At 39.6% G+C, this 13,356-nt stretch overlaps 1 protein-coding gene across 2 annotated transcripts; it reads left to right on the top strand.

Annotated features, from left to right (window-relative positions):
* Nucleotides 1-7,392: 7,392 nt before the first annotated feature.
* On the top strand, nt 7,393-9,780 carry LOC129771474 (2-oxoisovalerate dehydrogenase subunit beta, mitochondrial). Of its 2 annotated transcripts, none has more exons than XM_055775151.1 (3): nt 7,393-7,515; nt 7,691-8,586; nt 9,417-9,780. In XM_055775151.1, exons 2-3 carry the CDS (start codon nt 7,705-7,707, stop codon nt 9,642-9,644), a joined length of 1,110 nt encoding a protein of 369 aa, XP_055631126.1. In that variant the 5' UTR covers nt 7,393-7,515; nt 7,691-7,704; the 3' UTR covers nt 9,645-9,780. The 2 variants fall into 2 exon arrangements, with proteins under 2 accessions (XP_055631126.1, XP_055631127.1); XM_055775152.1 differs by having other exon boundaries at nt 7,483-7,620.
* Nucleotides 9,781-13,356: the final 3,576 nt, after the last annotated feature.

The following is a 13,356-nucleotide window of genomic DNA, read 5'->3' as shown; positions in this document are numbered from 1 at the left end:
TGGTTAAGTTACCTTGAATATTTCAGCGGATTTTTTCCATGTTCGGTGTTTGACATTGTTTACCACTGTTGAAAATTGAAGAGTGGCAAACAAAATAGTGTTTGTGCAAATATCAAATCAAACCTTATCTGTCAAAAAATATCAAATATTTGACCTCCGGGCCTCCGGCCTCCTTTAGTAGCCAGGAAAATAGGAAGTTCACATACCAGGCATAACTGTCAGTTCAGTTACTCAAATGGTACAGAATTGAATGTATCAACGAATAACGTCGTAAAAGTATATATAGAAAATAATAACATATTTCCAAAAAATATTTTTCGCATTACATTTATCATCTAAAAATAAACAGTTGGGGGTCTCCGTAGCCACATTGACTGCGCGTTCGCTTAGTAAATGATCGATCGTGAGTTCAAAACTCAGGGCCCTCATTGACCATCTTTGTGTTGTTACAGAATAACTACGTCCACGCAACAATCATCAGCGATGGAGCTCGATCCATGGTCGAAATAAGATCGATACATCCATACAACTGCTCTGCTCTGCAAGACACATGGGGCTGCTGTTCTATAAATAACTCAACAATGATCAATCAACTGTCTCCGCTGTCCGGTATATCTGGATAATGAACAGAAGTAAAACTGCAAAAACGTTCCAATTTAAGTTTGCTATACAATCCGATAGATGAGGTTCTGACCTATCTTCCACATTGTCAAATACAGCTGGGAATGTATTTACAGCTAAGTCGATCAAATCACTTACACCCCTTTCATTCTAAACCCCTCAGATATGATAAACATGTGACATGTACACGATTAAAATTCGGCTCTGTTACAGCTAAAATGTTAATGAGCCTAAAATAAACAAAAGGGATAAAAAATAAATAAAAAAATAAACAATACATACATAAAATACATACATACATAAATAGTCGACATATCTGCACTGTGTGTTGCCCAGGTACGACAACTGCGCGAGTACTTCGCAGAACGCGCCAACCAAAACGCGCTATACCGGGCTGTCTGCGCCGCCGACAGAGGATACAGCGCTCTGCACTTGGCGCAAGCGGAGTACCAACTCAACTGCAATCTGCAGACAGTGGAGGAGAAGATTGCAGCTTGGAAGCAGAAGGCAGTGCATGGTGCCCACCCCCATCAACTGGATCGGCCACACGTCGACAAGGCCGCATCTAATCTGTGGCTAACGCGTGGTGAACTCTCTTCAGTAGTAGAAGCCGACATGATAGCCATCCAGGACAGGATAATGCCGACGAGAAACTGCAGGCGGTACGTCTGGCATCAAGACGTTGATGACATTTGCCGGATGTGCCATCAACCAAGTGAAAACATAGAGCACATTATGGGAGGCTGTCCCGTTTTGGCCAACGCAGCCTACACCGAGCGCCACAACAACGTGGCCCGTATTGTTCATCGACAACTGGCGCTCCAATGTGCTCTACTGGAAGACAACGTACCAAACTACCGGTACCTGCCTGCACCTGTCCTGGAAAATGACCGTTTCAAGCTGTACTGGGATCGCACTGTTCTGACCGACCTCTCGATCCACCACAACCGGCCAGATATAATGGTTTACGACAAGAGCGACCGCAAAGTCACCATTATCGATGTCGCTATTCCACTGAACCAGAATCTGGAGGAGACCCACGGTCGCAAAATCTGCAAGTACCGACCATTGGCCGTGGAGCTCAAGGAACTGTGGGGGCTAAGGGAGGTCCCAAGAATTGTTCCAGTCGTTCTCTCTGGAACTGGAATTGTCCCGAAGACACTTCTGGAAGCGCTAAAGGTGTTGAATATGGAGAAGGAATTGGCCGGCATCCAAAAGTCGGTCATCCTTAGCACCTGCGCGATTGTCCGACAATTTCTCGGTCAGGACTGAAACAGCACGAGCATGCAGATACGTGCATTCCGCAGAGCCTAGTCCCCCTTTGGCATTCAGAAGTCCGGGGGCAGGTGAAAATTCTGGCTAGGTTCGCCTAGTTAAGAAGTGAGATAAGTCTGCCTAAAAAAACAGAACATTTCACGAACTAAAATGTTTTATCTTTTCTTTGATTTCTTCTTATATCAGAATTAGCATTCTAATGTCTACTATGTACGGATTTTAGAGCAACTTCATGGAAGTTTATCTCTTGTCAGCAATTGTAATTACTTTTTTTTTCGCAATTAGGGTGCTGAGCACTTCATTCGTCTAAAACTAGAAGCAAGCGGAAAACTTTTCGTCTCAATCCAGGTCATATGGAATCAATCAATTTTTTTTTCAAGTGCATTTCACACAAAAAACATGCAACCTTTTTCTCAAGCACTGTCAAATGTTTTTCGTCCAAGGAACAAACGATGCTGTAACTCTGACTTTGTTCATTTACGTTTTGGTCGATGTAACGAGAAGTAAAAATAATTGAAATTAAGTTAAGTTAACACATCAATAATACTGAAATTTCAGTTTCGGCTAAAATGTCAGTTGGGCAATTATGATTTTGAGCACTAGCATTGTTTAAGAAAAAAAACTAGTTCGTTCATTTCATCTGAATATTTTTACTCCTAATATCAATACTTTTCCTATGTAGTGGACTGTTATAAGAAAAGTATTACGAAATGGGGTAGTAGGCATGACAATATGGGTTTGCAGAAGAAATAAACACACTATTAAAATAAAAATTATGAATGAAAATTATTTTTCCCAAATCAAATTAGTACTCTATGTAGATGAAAATCACTTTTACTTGCAAGTAGTGAAAAATATCATTCAAAAATTGTGTCTAAAGATACTTTTATATTATAATGGTAAGTTTTGGTGAGAATATCTAAAAGTTCATAGAAAATAGCTTAAATTAGGGTCAGAACAACGTACTTCTAGTAGGTAAATAACGCCAAAAAAATTCATACAAATTTTAGTAATTTGAAACTGCCTTTAGTTCATTTAGTTTTTCATGGTCATCTTATTCGGTCTCCTCAAAACAGAGTAATTGATGATACTCCAACCCAAATAACGAAATTCGACTTTTTTCCTGTTATTAATTGAAAGTAAGCAACTAATATAATTCATGAAAATAAAAAAAGCCATAAAATAACATAAAAACGTATTAATCGATTGTGGTTTCATTGGTTTAAGAATAAGAACATACCATAACTGCATGCTCGAGACTAACATATTTTTTACATTTAATACAGTTGTAGAGTGTTTTTCGGGTAATGCCTGGTTTTTTGATAGGACATAAAAAGATGATATAACTTCCTGCAACTAGTTTTCTTGTCGATATTGTTCAGGCCATATATTATAAAATAATTAATGTAGAAAAATAAAAATAAAAGTGTGACCATTCTATTTAGCGAATAACTGTACGAAAGTTAAACATTTGTATTTTGCTTTTGCACGTATGAACCTAATGACGAATACATCAACGAATAATACATGAATCCGTACAATCCGGTGACAAAAAGAACTAAAATCAAACGAGAATAGTCCGGTATTTCACGTCACTGAAATTAATTTATACATTTCATTGAACAATATTCTAACGGGTGTTAAATAAAAAATGAGAATTTTTACAATCACATATAAAAAAAATATTTTTTTTTCATCGATTTCAGTATTTTTTATTAATAACATAATGTATTTTCTTCAAAAAAATGTCAGTGAATGTTTGAGTAAGGGCCGTGGTCTGCTGTTCGACGCAACTTTGTCGCGATGCTCTCACATGAACGTTGTACGACACTTACGTCCATTTTCCGTATACAATTCCGGATTCTTGTAGTCAGTTGCTTCGTGTCCTGGGTTCTCCAATTGTTTTTATACACTAGGGCACTGAGTAAGCCAAAGAAGTCCTCTATTGGGCGGCACTGGGGCAAGTTTGTTGGGTTACGATCTTTCGGCACGAACGGTATCTTTTTCTCCTCACGATACGCCAGCGTCTTCTTGGCGTAATGGGAAGACGCCTTGTCCGGCCAGAAGACGTACTTCCCATCCGCGTGATTCTCGTTCAGGAACGGCAGCAGGATTTTATCGAGGCACTCTTCTCGATAGATTTGTTGGTTGATTGCCAGACCGCTCGGCTTAAACCAAGGCTTTGAAATGCCCCGGTCGGAAATGGCGATGTACAACATAACCTTTTTTTCAAACTTGTGCTTGAACTTGTATTTCACTTCAGGCGGTATGGATGACTTGTCGCTGGAGTAGTAATTATCATTTCCTGGAATAAGCGTTTTGGACAGCGGAAAATAGCTTTCGTCGCCCAGAACGAAAGACGTCCCGCGGTATTTTTGGTCATCCACTGACACTGTGATTTAACCGTCTCAATCTGCTCCTCCGTGTACTCCGACGACCTCGTCTTCTTCCTGCAGACGATTCCTTCCATCTTCAGGGTTCGATGGATCAATACGTGGGAGCAGCCATATTTCCGACCGGCGTCACGCAGGCTGGTTGCGTCCTTGTTGTCAAACAGCTTCTTTAACGATGTCTTCCTCTGCTTCGTCATTATCGTCACCGGACGACCACTTCCGACCTTCCTCTCTACGTTCAGGGAACCCAGGATACGATATACCGTACTGACAGGTACATTTCCTTGTTTAAAATGTGCCGCCGTGAACTTTTTTCCTTGCTGGAAATGCGTTTCGTAGAACCGTACAATGCGTTCGCGGAGCACGTGCTGTTTCGACGCCATCTTTGCTTTGACTAAATTCAAACTAGCAAAACCAAACACGCCTACTGTTTCTAGGGAGCCCAAAGAGCAATTTTCTTGGAGAAAGCAAATTTTACGCTCTTTATTTGAGTTACTGAAAGGTATTGAAAAACTTCTCATTTTTTATTTAACACCCGTTAAAATAGGAAAAAAGTCACTTGTCCAAAAATGTTACTCCTATACTCGCGTAGGTGTATCAGGGCGAAAGTGTTAAAAAATTGACACACGTCCCCTGGGTACATTGGTACATGTACATGCGATACGCTAAACAATGACGGACGACGAATGAGCAAGCAAGAGAGAATCGCAAAGTCGTAGTGTTAACGTTTTCTGAGAGATGAACGATTTTTTTATTTCTCGGTCTCACATACCTATGCTCGAATATAGGAGGGTTAAATTAGTTGTTTACTGACGGGAGTAGGATGCCTTATTTTGTACGCCATGACCTCCATGATTATCCAGTGACACGAAAACAAAGCACTACTAACACGTTGTGCTCGTCGTAGTATAATGGCGCTCGTTTTTCATAAAAGATATGGAACGAATAGGCAGTTCAAGGTTGTCAATATAGGTCATGCATTTTGCAACATATCCTCTATTCTCTTCATTAGTCGCACGTCTAACAGGTAAGCTCTACATGCGTCCTTTATGCTCCGAAATACAATTACGCACAATAAGACGCACGTGTTAATTGTCATTCAATATCCACTGGAAATGTAACTTAAAATGCATAATCCTAACATTGGGGCTGTTCGGACGAAAAATAAGAACTATTGATTTAAGCATAAACATAGGGCCCACAAATTATGTAAATGGATATAACCATTTAGCATACATGGCATCTTCTAGCTAACAAAGCTCCGGAGAACTCAAAACTCCTGATTATATTTTATGTTTAAAATACTCTGTTCATTTTGTATAATATGTTGATTCAAATTCGGATGATGGATTGATTCGAAATGTTTCGAAATTCGAATTCAACGTCTGACAAACGACCTTTTTACTTTGTTTTCTTTTAGATAATGATTCAAACCAATTCCTGCATATTATTTCCGACAGAGCGCAGCCACTGTATGTCACAACTGAAAATCTCTACAGACGCATTTTTTAAAATAGAGATCCACAGTAAAATTACAGTAAAATATTAAGAAAAAAAAGCATTATTTCCAAACAACTATTCCACAAAAAAACAATGTTATCCAGGTAACTACCCAGCAAACATTAAGTCGTATGAATAGCTATAATTGGAGGCGATATACATACAACCAAGACACATTTGTATGATATATGATGCAGATAACTAGCATATACACACAAAAGTGGAGGCGATAAACGTATATGCCATATTTTGTACGCATATAAAGCCGTATATAACGATATGCTTTTTGGACTGATATGCGATTTGATACGCCAACGTTACCACTCAATCCATCGATGACATGGAAAATCGTGTTTTTGCATTTTATGCGATTTTAGATATATATGATCGATATTTTGATTGATATTTTATGCGATTGTGATTTGATACGAAATTATATGTAACTTATCATGTGCAAAGTTATACGATTTAATGTTTGCTGGGTAGTGGAGTCAAGTGGAGCTTTCGTACACGGTGTAAAAGTATCTGATTGCATCCCCTTCCTCTCCACTATCTGTACATTGTGTATGCCGAATGGTGAATTAATTGTTAATTCAGGGCTGTTCCTGCAGCCGCCTTCCCCCATCTAATACCCGGGTGCGGGCTCCTGTGCTACACAAACCAGATGATGTCCGCTCACTGGTGGCTTTCCCGGTAGCTCAGTCGTTTGCAGTAAACTGTGCTCGGTCGGTTTTCGATTTTATTTTTCTTAGGCACCTAGGAAACTCTTGGTTCACAGCAATCCTTATGTTCACTAAGTTTGCTTACACTTTGCGCTTTTTTATTTTGCACTAAGTTTCAGGTCCCTCTGAAATCACATCTACTTCACTCCACTTCACAAGACTGCGCCAGTTACGGTTGTCGTGGGTCAAGCGTAACAAAAAAATAATTTTATTTCTCTTTTATGAATCGATTACACGAAAGGTTAAACTAAGACTAAACTAGCGTGGCCCTGAAGACCTCTTTTATTAAATCTATTTTCATGAGTCAGCACATTCCGGCGTCGCGTCGTCCATGCTATCCATATCGCGTGTTGATGTGGTTTGATTATGCGCGTGGCACATCCGTTCTGCTACCGTCATCGATTTGCTTCGAGCTCGTTCAGCTCTAACCTGTTGCTAAGGTGGGTTGCATTGTGATTTCAATATATATATATATATATATATATATATATATATATATATATATATATATATATATATATATATATATATATATATATATATATATATATATATATATATATATATATATATACATTGATATAAGCGCCTTGCTTATACCCAAGGCGCCCAGAAGTATATCCTAAGGTGAGGCCGTTTCGTCACTAAGTTGGTTAGGGGAGCGGTATATGAAAATAGCACGGAAGAAAGCAGAAGGGGAATTATTTGCTTGAAGCGCGAAAGAGACAGACTGATCACGAGCGAGCTTTTGCACAATCGTATTGTGTTTTGTTTACAAACAAAACACAGTAGAGTTCCAAGATGGCTGAGGAGTGGTTTTAGCAAGTTGGCCCACCTTAGGATATACTTCTAGGGGCCTTGCTTATACCCACTGCGTAAATGTCAAAAAAAACCATAAACGACAGTTTACGTAAACGTAAACAGTTTCAACCGTATCAACAACATACTATTCTGACGATAAAAACATACCAATTTATAAAAACTGCGCACATCATATTTATGCGGTATGTGATCATTTATTTCCTGTTGATCAACATTGATTCCGAAAACATTCAATAAGTATAGTTTGTTCATTTAATGTCTGATTGTTAGGCGCACATCTCAATTATGTAATGAATTTTGCGTCAGCGTTGTCGGTTGTCAGCTAATCAATTTGTTTTTGCGGTTTTTGCATTTCAGACAAACTTTTGAGAATGAGTTTAGTGAAATTGATTAACTCTACTTTCGCGAAGGCCCTAACTCGAAATGGACCAGCATTATGCCTTTCTCGTGCCTCGTCCCATTTTGTGTACACTCCCGATCAGAAGGCTCCCGTAGGCGGACCAACCCAAAAGATGAACATGTTCCAGGCCATTAACAATGCAATGGATTTGGCGCTCGGGCGAGACGATACCGCTCTGGTATTTGGCGAAGACGTTGCATTCGGTGGTGTGTTCCGCTGTTCGATGGGATTACAGAAGAAATACGGAAAGGATCGTGTTTTCAATACACCACTTTGTGAGCAGGGTATAGCCGGATTCGCTATTGGCATAGCCAATACGGGAGCGACCGCTATTGCCGAGATGCAATTTGCAGATTATATTTTTCCTGCGTTCGATCAAATCGTGAACGAGGCGGCAAAATGTCGCTACCGCAGTGGAAATCTGTTCGATTGCGGTTCGCTAACGTTTAGAGCACCATGTGGGGCGGTAGGACACGGAGCTTGCTACCATTCACAGAGTCCCGAAGCGTATTTTGCGCATACGCCCGGATTAAAGGTGGTTGTACCACGCGGTCCGAATAAAGCAAAAGGACTGCTCCTGGCTTGTATCAAAGAGAAAGATCCATGCATCGTGTTCGAACCGAAGACATTATACCGAGCTGCTGTAGAAGAGGTTCCGGTTGCCGCGTTCGAATCTCCACTTGGGAAGGCGGATGTTTTGAGAACTGGCAGCGACGTAACACTGATTGGCTGGGGGACACAGATTCATGTGTTGAAAGAGGTGGCTGATATGGCAAAACAACAGTATGGAGTGAACTGCGAAGTTATCGACTTGGTGTCTATTCTGCCATGGGATAAGGAGACAATTTGCATCGTAAGTGAAGAAAATATTTTCATCGGGTTTTTATTTTAATGTTAGTGAATTTGAACAAGAAATTATCTATAGACCTTTAGTACATTTCCTCAAATTCGACATGAATTCAGCCATTTCAGTTATCCATTTGTTAAATTTCTTCCGTAGTTGTTGCGTCTCGTATGCAATGCTAGCCTCCAACCATGTTTTACATGCCTTTATAGCACTTTCCTGTGATATGGTAGGTGGGTTGTCCCGCGGGATGCTCTGGCATAATTCGTATTGCTTCACTAGTTCAGTCCCAGTCGAAACGATGAGTTTTATCGCTTCTAATAAGTTTTTTTCATTAAGTGTTTTGGTGGTATGCTGTAGCAATGGAAGTAGATTGCTCAAAATATGCTCAATTCAGCACTAAAATAATAAGCTTACCATGAAACATTCGAATGTTGAGGTTGCATTGATTGCCTGAAATAAAATTACAAATTGAATACCCTTATGGTGACAATAAATATAACTAGTGAACCTGTGTAGTAGCAAGTCCAGTTAGAATAAGGACAATCAGAAATAGATGCTTCATGACGCTAAATTAAGATATACAAGTAAAGTAGCAATAGGAACCCACTTGTTGAATGTGCAGTGCACGATCTTTAAAAGTTACATTTATAGTTGCTAGTACCGGAAACCGAGTCTTCGAATAGTCATGTTTATGCTTTTTTATCGCGATGCAAGTACTTCTGTTTCTGTTGATAAGTGTCAACAGATAGATAAATAGTCTTTGCAGTTTCTGAAGATATTGCGATTGGTTCAAAAGTGCTAACCTTGTGTTCATTACATTCTCTTTTTTTTTGCAGTCGGCAAAGAAAACAGGTCGCGTACTGATTGCCCATGAGGCACCACTGACCAGTGGTTTCGGAGCGGAGCTGGCGGCCACCATCCAGGAGGAATGTTTCCTTCATCTGGAAGCCCCCGTTGCGCGAGTTACCGGCTGGGATACCCCCTTCCCGCACGTGTTCGAGCCGTTCTACATCCCTGATAAATTTCGCTGCCTAGCGGGAGTTAAGAAACTCATTGATTACTGAAGAACATCCACCAGCTAAAGCTCAACTACAAATATCTTCCAGGGGTGGAAGAAGTGAAACTTTTTCCATTTGAAACGGTCTGAAATTTGATGGAACTTGAATGCATTTATTAGTTTTATCGCGAATATGATTCGCATTTGGGTATAGGTATTTTTGCAAACTAGCAAATCAAAACTGAGTGTAGTGAATGTGTCCTTAAAATAAACTACTGTGCCTTGTGTGTTTTAGCAAACTAAAAATACCAGATGAAATATATCGCGTCCTTGACAATCGATAAAGGTAGGTTTGAATTAATTTTTACAAATATCTCATAATTAAATCCCTGTAATTCGGGGGTTTCTGTAAAAATGGTTGCGCGTCCGCTAACTATACAAATAATCGTCAGTCGTAATTGGCCCTATTTAAGTCTTAAGGCGTTCGTGCGTTTAAAGTCACAGTTGGTCGGTGTTAAGTCAGACCGAACCATGTGACATTTTTATAATTCCGAGAACTTGAAGTTTAGTGTTCTGCAATTTCCGAAGCACTTAATTCTTTCGTTCAATATCGTTCCCAGCAATGTTAGCTACACTCTGGCAATACTTTAACCTATGATCATTGTAAAAGACATCACGTATCAAGCCATTGGCATTTAATACGTACATGATTTACTCTGACTGAACCAATGAAGTACTTTTTAAGACTTAGTTCACTATGACAGAACAGTTTCGAAATATTTTTCAATCAATTAACAGTTATGAGTCAGAGTGTGCCATTCTGTTTCAAAAAATAGAGCGAGAAGTGTGAGGTTGGAACTGCATAAGTATCTGAACGCAGTTCAGCATAATAATCTCTGCCATCTATTACAGGCATGAATATGATTGCACGGCATAAACACCCTATTTTTCCATTTTCAATCATCTTAGACAGTCGTCGCAAATAGAATCGTCAAATTCAAATTCATTGTCATCGCTACAATCTAAATCGCACTCTGAAATAATACATTCTGCGATCATTCACACTGAAGACCAACGTTTTCCACTGATCCGTTGAGTCAGAGTGGACCAAGTGCATTTTTTAATATACTCAGAATATATACTTTATACGCTAACGGGTTCAAGCACATTTCAACAAGGTGACTATTAGCTTCAAGAAAAAGTTTTGTTGGTTTGAATTCGGCGCTTGGAAATTATTTAAATCCAATATACGAGTGATTGACACATGGTCCACTTTTTCTGCACATGATATAGGGCCATATCGTCATGGTTAGTAACACATGGTCCGCTCTGACTGCATACTATGAGGGTTTTTTTTTATTAAATTCGTTTATTTTTATAGGCTCAGTTACATAAGTTTAAAGGAGCTGAATTCTTAATTATATGAAGGAAATCGATTACTCGCGGTCTACTCGAGTTTAGAAGGGTGACATTTTTTTCAGCAAAAGGGTGGGATATAAGGATAGTAACAATGTTGATAATCACACTGAATTCTTAAATCTATTCGTATATCTATAGTGTATTTACATTTCAACTTAATCTACTGTTTATACCAAGGTGACCTATTACTCGCAGTGGAAAAACAGGAGGATATAAGGATATAGGGACAATCACACACGAAGATCGCTAGCTTTAAGGGAAACATATATTTGGGACATGTAATCAGGGTCTAACCGAGTCAACACATCTCTCACCGGCACATTTGACTGTCTTCCTCGGGCCCGAAGGGATTCTTCTAAATTCGATCTGGCGACAAGATACACCTCGCACGACCAAACAACATGCTCGATGTCGTGCTAACCTTGGCCACAAACACAAAGATTGTTGTCAGCAAGATTAATACGGTAAGCGTAGCGCGTCTAACGAACAGTGATTGGACATGAGTCGGGAGAAGGTGCGAATAAAGTCCCGACTTTTGAACCATGGGTTGATGCTAGCCTTAGGGACTGTTCACATACCACGTGGACAGCAAAAGTACGATTCTAGACACCTCCTCCCCCTCCGTGGACATTTCTTATACCCCTCCTCTCATTGTCTACGTGGACATTCCTATCTTTTTTTGGAGAAAAAATCGGATTTTTTTTCTTATTTGTTTATTTTTTGGAAAACCAAGAAAGTTGTAGGGTTGTATCCGAACCATGACCACATAGTTGACGTAGGATTACGTTACGATATTTGTTGTATGTTGATTTTGAATATCTCCGAACAAGATGAGATTCTAGATTCGAACAACATCATCGTGAAATAATCAAGGGGCGAAATTGTGTTACTTGTTATGTCTCAGGGGTATAGCTTGCGATACGTTAACGAGGAGGGAGGTCCAAAATCCATATTTTCTAGCGTTATGCAATTTGTGAACAGTGCCATAATATCGATCTATTCACTATTCTTCTCTTTCTTCAATATGACCCTGTAGGTTGTTTGTATCACTCTTCATTTTTCTCCGAATTCCATGTTCCTCCTCGACATTCTGGCAAGCAATTTTGGAGTTTGACATGGATGTGCTGTTCCTGTCATAGAAGATGACCTTTTGCGGGTGAGGGCTGACTTTGGTAATAAATAACGGTTTATGTCGATTATCCCAACAATTTTCCATTCAAAATTGTTATAAATTATAAGACTTTTCATCGCCCATTACGACGAGTCGCAGATCAAGAAGTGATTCATTGAGTTTATTTCGGTCAAATAATGTGGAATCCATACGCCGTACCAATTTGCTAGCTGCACCAGATGCTCAGGGACGGTAGTTTTTGGATATTTGTAGTGAATCTGTTAACTGATCTGTCGTCTACCGAATATTATTCTAAATGAATTCCTCGATTTGATTGACATCAATAGCGGCACGAACTTTCCGGTTTAACCTATAGAAGAGTATTTCACAAATTACCACATTTCAATAGAGGCATCTACAAAAGAATTTGTTGTTCGTGTTTCAATTTTGCAAAACCTTGGAAGTTCTGAAGAGATAGAAACGAAGTGGTTTTTGAATCATGAACAGAAACTGGATCAAAGCCCGCATCTAAGAAAACAATGTCGACCATTTTTTATATTACAATACTAAGCCTGTGATGTTATCTTCATCGCTCACAATTTATGTGCATTAGTTTCAGTATGTAGATTTCAATGAAAAAGATCAAGAAGAGAAAAAAGAGAGAAGTACGCATGTCCGACCGGCACTTTTAGAGTCTCTTTACACAGAGCCAGCAACTACTGAATCGGTCGAATCGATTGGAAACGAGTGCGAGTCGGTTCTGAAAATTGCATTCTACCTGCTTAAAAGTTTTTTTTTGTTTTGACACGGGTCAATCGCCACATACATGCATACAGATTAGACGTAATGTATTTAAAAAAAATTGTCCACGTGGAAATTATCTATGCCCCCTCCCCCCTCACCGTGGACAAGCATGGACATTTCGTGACCCCTACCCACCTTAAGTTGTCCACGTGGTATGTGGACAGCCCATTAGGGATAATCGAGTGAAGCCACCGGCCCAATCCATCTTCGTTCCATTTTTATGGACTTAAGAATAAACCAAGGTGATGACATAACAGCGTCTGGATAAGGCAATCAAAATTTCTCGTATTCACTCAGGGAAGTACGGCGAGTGCTTTTCCGGCCTCAATGAACGGATTATTTCGACAGAGCTAAGACTTTCCGTTACAATGTAATAGTGTTCAACAGGTCGTGAGGGGACGCTGTCCAGAGCCCAGTATATCGTTGCCAATTCAGCAATATATAC

Source organism: Toxorhynchites rutilus, chromosome 2, assembly GCF_029784135.1.
Source record: "Toxorhynchites rutilus septentrionalis strain SRP chromosome 2, ASM2978413v1, whole genome shotgun sequence".
Taxonomy (NCBI): domain Eukaryota; kingdom Metazoa; phylum Arthropoda; class Insecta; order Diptera; family Culicidae; genus Toxorhynchites; species Toxorhynchites rutilus.
This window is presented reverse-complemented; position numbering and strand designations above follow the sequence as displayed.

Coding starts and splice junctions, on each gene's coding strand:
- LOC129771474 (XM_055775151.1), top strand. CDS start 7,705: ATGAGTTTAGTGAAATTGATTAACTCTACTTTCGCGAAGGCCCTAACT. Junction 8,587..9,416: donor ATAAGGAGACAATTTGCATC/GTAAGTGAAGAA, acceptor TTTTTTTTGCAG/TCGGCAAAGAAAACAGGTCG.